This window comes from Mastomys coucha, unplaced genomic scaffold, assembly GCF_008632895.1.
Source record: "Mastomys coucha isolate ucsf_1 unplaced genomic scaffold, UCSF_Mcou_1 pScaffold14, whole genome shotgun sequence".
NCBI lineage: Eukaryota > Metazoa > Chordata > Mammalia > Rodentia > Muridae > Mastomys > Mastomys coucha.
The window spans coordinates 110,282,886-110,291,458 of NW_022196896.1; the positions used below are offsets into that span (position 1 = coordinate 110,282,886).

General features: G+C 48.9%; 2 protein-coding genes across 24 annotated transcripts in view; one reads left to right on the forward strand and one right to left on the reverse strand.

Moving 5' to 3' along the window:
- Nucleotides 1–8,573, reverse strand: part of Trip12 (thyroid hormone receptor interactor 12) — a 130,682-nt gene that overhangs the window by 113,965 nt on the left and 8,144 nt on the right. For 5 of the 23 annotated variants that reach the window (XM_031368227.1, XM_031368222.1, XM_031368212.1 and 2 more), the window contains exon 1: nt 3,093–3,487. The exons of 1 other annotated variant lie outside the window; for it this stretch is intronic. The gene's annotated coding sequence lies outside the window, so the exon portion shown is untranslated. 17 more of the 23 variants (XM_031368223.1, XM_031368224.1, XM_031368226.1 and 14 more) reach the window with 11 other exon arrangements.
- Fbxo36 (F-box protein 36) overlaps nt 3,504–8,573 on the forward strand; it is a 63,742-nt gene continuing 58,672 nt past the window's right edge. The window contains exon 1 of the mRNA XM_031368228.1: nt 3,504–3,881. Coding sequence (XP_031224088.1) covers nt 3,786–3,881 — 96 coding nt within the window. The 5' untranslated portion in view covers nt 3,504–3,785. The remainder of the gene's footprint in view (nt 3,882–8,573) is intronic.

The window sequence follows — 8,573 nt, forward strand, 5'->3', positions numbered from 1 at the left end:
CCCCCCACCATTATTTTATCTGCTGGGTTTCCAAAACCACCCAGTAAAAAAATAGCACTTACTGACATTAGGGATAAAATGGAGACCAGATAGATTAAGGAACTGGTTCAAGGTTATACCACCAACAACCAGAAAAAATATCAACTTTCAAATCAAGGATATATCTTCTTTATAGAGATGTCTCTTTAAAATAGAGTAAATGGTTAGAAAAATGGCTCAGCAATTCAGAGCACTGGCTACTCTCCCAGAGAACAAGGGTTCCCAGCACACATACACAGTGATTCACAACTGTCTGTAATTCCCATTCCAAGGAATTTGATGCCCTCTTCTGGCTTCAGTGGGCACTAAGCACACACAACATAACATGAAGGCAAAATACTCAGACACATAAAATATATTTAAGAGTTTTCAAAAATAACCATAAACCTTATCCAGCTAACATATACAATTGGAGTAAAAGTAAATAGCACTCCAAAATTAACTCCCCTTGCCAGGAAAACAAAGGGACTCTTCGACTCTTCTAAAACAGTGGGGACAGTACCATTGCGGGTGGACCTGAGGCAGAGAAAAAGACTAAAGGCAAAGGTGACAGAAAGGACTGAGGAAAAAGGAAGCCAAGCAAAAGGCAGAGAAAGAGCTTGACCTATTATTAGTCCCTTAAAAACTGTGAAGTGCTGCACTGGACAGAAGTTTGGTAGGAATGTCTGCACTGATTTAAGGTCTCACTAAATAGAAGTCATTTGGTTTTATATTTTAATTCATCTTTATTTCAGGAAATCAATACCAAAATAACTCATTTGTTTTAGGATATGTTTAAATATCTTCTTTGAAATATTTTTACTAAATAAAAAATATTCTTCTTCCCTAAGTTAAAGCACATTGCACTCCATTAGACTCCCATACATTTTTAATATTTGCTAATTTTACAATAGCACTCTCTGGGATTACAAACACTCCTCAGCCTAATCAGAGAAAAACTAATGGTCAGCTGAGCCGACTTAAACACTATTCACTGAAACACAGTGGAGCAGATGGAAACAATCTTTAGAGTTCTGCAATTCTTAGTCCATTCGCAGAAAAGCAGTCATATACAAAGCCTACTAGTAATCATGCTACAATGTATAAAAACATACCAGTTCTGGGACTAAACATGGAACTAGGAGCAAGTTAGTCTTTTAAGACATAGTACTTTAGTACCAGCACAAGCCTAAGAAAATAAGACTCCAGTAATGCCCTCCACAAGTATCATCTATGAACTTGTAGTAACTTCAAACGTGACACACAAGGTCTCCTGTACAAGGCCTCTTGCCTTTTTTTCCAACACAACTAAGTCCTTTGTTCCCAGCATCAGTTTACCCTACTCAATAACAACTCTTTCAAATTTCTACCACGTATTTTTGTTGTTTTTAGAGATTAGAGTCTAAGCCTCAACTTGCAGAGTCTTTAAAAAAAAAGTGAGATGCCAAAAGAAAGATTCGAGAGCAAGAAAAAGTTAAAGACACCACTAGGGCCTACAAACCGAAGAAAGCCTGGAGATCGGGTGATTTGGCAGCCCAGGCCAGATCGCGAGCTCAGACTAGGCAGGGAGACAGGAGAGCGGTTAGACCACTCGGAACAGAGTCACTGCGCTATCAACCGCCCCCCACCCCAACCCCCACCCCACCCCCACTCCCCGTTTACCTAGTAACATCCCCGCCCCCAATTAACGGAGCCAGCAAACTAAAAACCCAGCCCAGAAGCTAAAAGTAAAACCTCTCTCAGGCAAACTACAAAACGCGTTAACAGAAACAAATCTGTGGCGGGGTGGGAAGCCGCCCCTTTCCGTCTGCCTCTCACCGCGGGTCAATCCCCTCCCGTCCCACCCACGAGAGTTACGCGGCGTAATTTAGACGACACCACCACCACCACCCCACTTGCACTTTTTTTTTTTTTAAATTCTAGTGATGTTTCTGCGTTCTAACTAACGAAGGCTGTTATTCCAAGAAGTCCTAGACAGGAGACTGGCTCCTGAAACCTTCGCTTTCCGAACATCCCCGTAAACTTGTCTCTCTGCAAAAAGCCCCACGCCACGGGCTCGGGAGTTGAACTGGCGGACAAACGGTGCAATAGGTTTTATGTAACCCACACGTATTAATCGCCCGACTCGCTTTGAATGTTAATGCGACTGGGGTGACAATTGTCCCACCGCCCTCACCCCAGCCCCGGCTAACCTCCCCGCCCTACTCCCCTGCTAGTCCTCTGAGAGGATCCTGCTTTTCCCTCAGCCAAGTTTCGCGGCCTCCACCGCGGCGGCCCCTGCCAGCTCGGCGCGTCGCCGTCCTCCCTCAGCCTCGACGTCCCCGGCCTGGAAAAGCCGCCCCGGGCCGGCTCGACCCGGTTCGGCCCGGCTCGCCCACCCCACCCCCCAACCGTCCCCCTCCACCCCCCCAACTCAGCGGGAAGACCCTTACCGCGGGGTCCAAAGTCCTCCCGCCTCTCCCTCCTCAGACCCTCGCCTCACAACAGTTGTCACTCGAGCTGCTCCCGAGTTTCCATTTCCGGGCCGTCCACCGCTGAGCGCCTCCCTTTCCCTGTTTCCGGGCCCCCCGTCCCATTTCCGGGGAACCCTGGCCGTCTTCACGCCCCCCACCTGCACTTCCGGCCCCCCACTTTCTCTCTTCCTAGACGCCCTCCAGGCTCCAAAGGCCATTTCCGGTCCCCTCCCGGGCCCCCGCTGGGCTCCCCGGGACCCCCACGCCCTACCCGGGTTCCGCCTAGGGGCCTTCCTCATCGCCGGAGGCCGGAGCAGGGACTCGGAGGCCCCCCCCTTCCCCCGCCAAGCCGGTCGGCCCCGGCTGCTCAGGCCGCGGGGCTCGGCTCGAGCGCCTCACCCGTCAGCCTCGGGCTGCTTGCTCCTTCGCCGCCGCCGCAGCCGCCGCCGCCAGCGAGTCGAGCCGGGAGCTCAGCCTCTACGATGACCCGGGGGGGGGGGGGGGGGGGGGGAGGCGCTCTGCCCGGAGACTTTCGGCTCGGGTTTCCCAGTCCTCGTCCGGCCCCCCTTCTCCACCACCCCGCCCCCGCTCCCCGCCGCTCGGAACGGCGTTCCCCATTACCTAGTTAGGCCCCAAAGTCTCCGGTCCGGACTCGGTGGCGCGACGGCAACTTCCACGGGCTCCCCCCACCCCCCCCGGCGGCGGCGACGGCGGCGGCGGCTTGTAGTCCCTTCAATTATCAGCTGAGCCGCAGCACCGCGCCGCCGTGCGCCTCCGCCCGCGCCGCCTCCCTCCCCGCCCGCTTGCTCGCTAGCTCCACTCCACTCCAGCCGGGGACTACTTTGTCCTGAGGCTTCGGCCGGCGGGATCCTCCGCAGGGCCGGCCCCCCGCCACCTAGTTCCAACGCATCCTCTTCGCCCCTCCCTCCGCAAACGTTCAACTCCAATCCTCCAGCCCAGCCTCCCGTCTCCTTCCGATCCCTCCAAGGGACCAGGAAGGGGAACTGTGTGGCGCTCCACTTGGTATCCCTCCGCTGGGGTCACCCCCCCCCGCCCCCTCCCCGCTCGCAGGAACTAAACCCCACTTCGGGTCACCCAGGACCTAACTGTAGAGATTTCACATATCGGGGTCCCCCGTGACCCCGGGGATAGGAAGCCATCACCTCGAGTTGAAACCCCCCCAGCCCCCACTGCCAACTCCAAAGCGGACTTCGCTTTAAAAGTGAGGCTGCGGACCCTACCCCCCCACCGCTCTGACCCCGCTCAAGCCCCGCCCCTTCCTGGTTGTCTTAGCGACGGCGGTGGCGTCCCAAGATGGCGTCGTGGCTGCCGGAGACTCTGTTTGAAATTGTAGGACAAGGCCCGGCGCCGAGCAAAGACTATTACCAGTTGTTGATCACCCGAACTCAGGCAAGTGCGAGCCACGGTTCCCCGTCTCTCCCGACCCCTTCCCCCGCCCAGCAGGGCCACCCGATGGATGAGGGCCGCTCCGGGCCAACAACCCCCGTGGCCTGCCGGAAGCGCCGCGTCTCCGCTCCCAGCCGGCGATCTCCCCTCGTCACCTCTGCTCGGCGGCCCGAGAGTCCGTTCTCTTTTCTCCCCCCAGCTAAGGCGGGCTCGTCCCTGGCGAGCCGCGTCCCTGCCTCCCCACCAACGCCGTCTGCTCCCCTGCCTGCCTCCCGGCTTCCTACCCGCTGCGTTCGCTCCGCGCGCCGAAGAAAAACAGGCGTCCCTGCTTGCGCGCCGCTCACCTCAGCGTGGGAAGGAGGGAAAGAAAGACTCAGCAAAGTGTCCCAAGGAGGAGCCGGCAGGGGGAGAAAGGGACTGTCTCTTCCAGGGTAGGAATTAGTCCTGTGGCATTTTTTTTTCCAAGAACCTCCCTACGGCCTGTACAATTACCACACCAAACCTCCTCCCTTCAGAAGGAATGGCTGCCCGAAAGCCCTTCCCTTACCTTGTTGGAGCCTCTTCTATCCCATTGAAAGTGTGTGTGGGGGGCGGGGGGATAAAAAAAAAATGTTTCAGCTGCTCTGCCTGTCAGCCCCACCCATAATGACATCTGCTCCACAACAATAAGAAGCAGGATTATGTTATCGCTGGAGTAAAGTAACCCCGGGGGGCCTCTTTTTTTTCCCCCCCAAGCCAAGTGTTTTGATTGTCAGGGGTGGGCTTTAGATAATGTTTTGTGCCTGTGAAATGCGCTGTTGGAGCTAGGCTCCCGCTGTATACGTAGCAGCTTCCTGGCCCAGCTTATCCTAGTTATTAAGCTGTTCATGCACCCCATATTTTAAGTAGGCCATATTCCTATAAAGTAAGTTTAAAACCTTGTGTTTGTTTGGGTCTAAGCACTGATTATCCCATCTGTTTTTCCCGGAGCCCTTAAACAAAAGGGTAACAAACTCATTTCTTTTACCTGTAAAACAGTAATGATGTGTGCATTTACTCTTTATGTAAGACCCAGAAATACTGTAAACGTAAATACCCTGTCATCGGGTTTTGTTTGTTTTAATTTTTAAACTCCTTTTAAATTTTTTAACAATTAGGATTATGAAAATTTGGTTTGGTTTGGTTTGTGAAGTGGGTTTTGTTTTTGTTTTGTTTTTGATCAGATTGGTTTTGGTTTTTTGCTTGTTTGTTTGTTTGTTTTTGGCTTTTCTAGACATGATTTCTCGGAATAGCTCTAGCTGTCCTGGAACTCACTCTGTAGACCAGGCTGGCCTTGAACTCAGAAATCCGCCTACCTCTTCCTCCCAAATTCTGGGATTTATAGGCGTGCCCCACCACTGCCCGGTTCCAGGTTGTTTTTTTATTGTGTTGTTTTGTTTTGTTTTTTTACTTTTTTTTTTTTTGAGATAAGAGTCTTACTACGTATCCCTGGGTGGCCTAGAACCAAGGTGTAGACTAAGTTGGCCCTAAGCTTGAAAAATCACCCTCCTCGCCTCCTGAATTAAGCTTTACACCCAGCTGAGAGGATGGGGTTTTGTTGGGTCCTTTGTTTTTTTGGTTTGGGTTGGGTTGATTTTTACTTTTCTCTTTGGCTCTGTGAAGGGTGGAACCCAGAGCCTTCTATTTGGTAGACAATTTTACCACCGAACCAGACCCCCCCCTACATACACACATACACACACACACACACACACACACACACCTATTAACTTTAAGATCTGTGATCCTGATAATTCTTCACTCTTTGTGTGACTGCCCTGCAGATGTAGTAATTTTTTAGATTCTGTTTCTCCACTTTCATCGATTACATATAAGTTCAGATGTTGATGATTTCTACTTTACAGTCTTTGCTGTATCTTTAAAATTGTTCCTTCAGTGTTTTTTCCTTGAAAGTCTGGTATCACAAGGCTTCTCTCTCCCTCCCCACCCTGTCTCTCAGGTGTTCTAAGCCAAAATGGATTGACAGTATCTGTCTACATACCATCCTCAACTAATTTGCTATATGAAAACTTTCATTTTTTTAAAGAGGGCACCCTGTAGCCCAGGGTGTCTTGAGCTCTTTACCATCCTGCCTCTGCCTCCCAAGCTCTGAGGTAACAATAAGCATGAAACACAACCCCTGACATTCCTTTCTTTAAAAAGGACTTTTTTTCCTTGCTAACAGATCAGCAATTGCTCTTTAAAGTAGGAAAAGTGGCACCGACCTTTCATTGCTGCACTGCAGAGGCAGAGGCAGAGGCAGGAAGAGCTTGAGTTCAAAGCCAGTCTAGTCTACACAGGAGTTACAGGCCAGCTAGGGATACATAATGAGGCCTGTCTCAAAAATTAAAAGAACTTTTATTTGAGACCTTATTCTCATTCATTTGCATGTTAAATCCTTCTCAAGATCTAACCCATTTTTTTTTATTTTTATTTTTAAAGACTTATTTATTTTATACATATGAGTACACCATTGCTCTTTTCAGACACACCAGAAGAGGGCATCAGATCCCATTACAGATGGTTATGAGCCACCATGTGGTTGCTGGGAATTGAACTCAGACCTTTGGAAGAGCAATTGGTGCTCTTAACCGCTGAGCCAGTACACTACAGCTCTACAAGTAAAAAAGTTCAGTTCAAATCTGATTATTACATTGACCTCTTTTCAAAATAAATTTGTTGTTAAAAAAAATAATTTTTAATCTTGAAATATACTATGTGTAATATACTTGAAATATACTTTACTAATATACAGAATAATTTTTTCTAAGTGCAGGAAACTGAATACCTAGTAAGAAGTGGCCTGGCATAAGTATTTAAAAAATAAAATCTGAGCTGAGCTGAGGTGGTGCATGCCTTTAATCCTAGCAGAAGCAGGCAAATTTCTGAGTTGGAAGCCAGCCTGGTCTACAAAGTGAGTTCCAGGACAGCCAGGGCTATACAGAGAAACCCTGTCTTAAAAAAAAAAAAAACTAAAATCTGTGTTCTATAGTCCACACCCTGGAAAAAGCCAAACCCACTCTATGGAATGGACTGCTCTTTCTCATCTTCTCTGTTTTCTCATCTTCTCTGTTGATGTCCAATTTAAACTTTTTGGTGGTGTAGGCCTTTAATCTCAGGAGGCAGAGGGGATGAATCTCTGTGAGTTTGAGGCCAGTCTACAGAGAAACTGGGGTGTGGGGGGGGGGGGCTTGTTCTAGCAGGTGTAGTAAGTGGCACATATTGTGTAATCCCAGTACACGAAGCAAGAATAAAGCAAGACCGTTACAGGATAGACAGGGCTATGTAGAGAGATCCTGTCTCTAAACACCACCACCCCCCAAGAGGTCTCAGGAAGGAAGGGCACTTGCCACCTAACCTGGGTTTGATCCATGAATGAAACCCATGTGATGAGAAAAATGGACTACCATAAGCTGTCACCTGACCTTCATGTGCATGCCTGTGTGCTCCAACCAACACACACACACACACACACACACACACACACACACACTACTCCAAATAGCCCTTGTACCACCACCTCTACACCTGGCATGTACCATTCTCAAAGTCCTCAAACCCAAGCTGGCTTGAAACTTGTGTGTCTTAGTGCTGAACTGGAGGTATTCGTGGGGCTTATACTTTTTTATTTTTACAGAGGCGTTGTCAACAAACAACTTGATACTATAAAGCACATTCCTGTCACTAGCTGTGGTGGCACTCACCTTTAATTTCAAGACTTGGGAGGCAGAGGCAGAGAAGGATCTCTGAGGCTAGCCTGGTCTATAGACTGAGTTCCAGGAGAGTCAAGGGTTACACAGAGAAACCCTGTCTTGAAAAACCGACCAAAAAAATAGCATATCCCTATAGTACCAGCACTCAGAAAGCTGAGGTGGGAGGATGTCAAGTATAAGGTCTTTTTGAGGGCTACATAGTAAGTGTGAGACTGGCTTGGCCTCCATGGTGAGACCAAGATGGATCAGTGGTGAAATATGCTTGCTGCTAAAGCCTCAGTTCAGCCCCCAGGACCTACAAGATTGAAGAACAGAAGCAATTCCCCAAAGTTACTACCTTCTGACCTGTATATATGTGGTACATACACATAAATACACACAAATAAATGCAATCTTAAATTTACAATAAATAGAAAACAACTTTTCCCAACATAGCTCCAGGCCATTGTTGTTCTGTCCACGAATCTTGCCTTTATCATGATAACCCTAAGGCTTAGAAAAATGAACACATCTTTCTCTTGGGGGGGGGGGGGGGGCGGTAAGGAGGTAGACAGGGTCTCTGTGTGTAGTCCATGCAGGTCTAGACCTGACCACGATAGAGTAAGCCTTTAATTCACAGAAATCCACCTGCCTCTACCTCAGTGCTAGGCTTAGGAGGACTTCACAGAAATCCACCTGCCTCTACCTCTGAGTGCTAGGGTTAGGAGGACCACAGGCAGCCAATATATTTTTTTTTAATCAAAGATTCATCCATTTATTTTACTCCACTTTTAATAATGTGTATATTGAATCTTTTTATAGAGTTTATTTAGGGCATGGGGAGGGGAGTTAAGAGGGTAGCAGAGGCAGAGAGGAGGAGAGAGTAGAGAAGTAGGGGATGGCCATGACTACGTGGAAAGAGGGGGAACAAGGGGGTAAGAGGCAAGGTGGAGAAGCAGGAGTAAGAGTCAGAATCTTTTTTTTT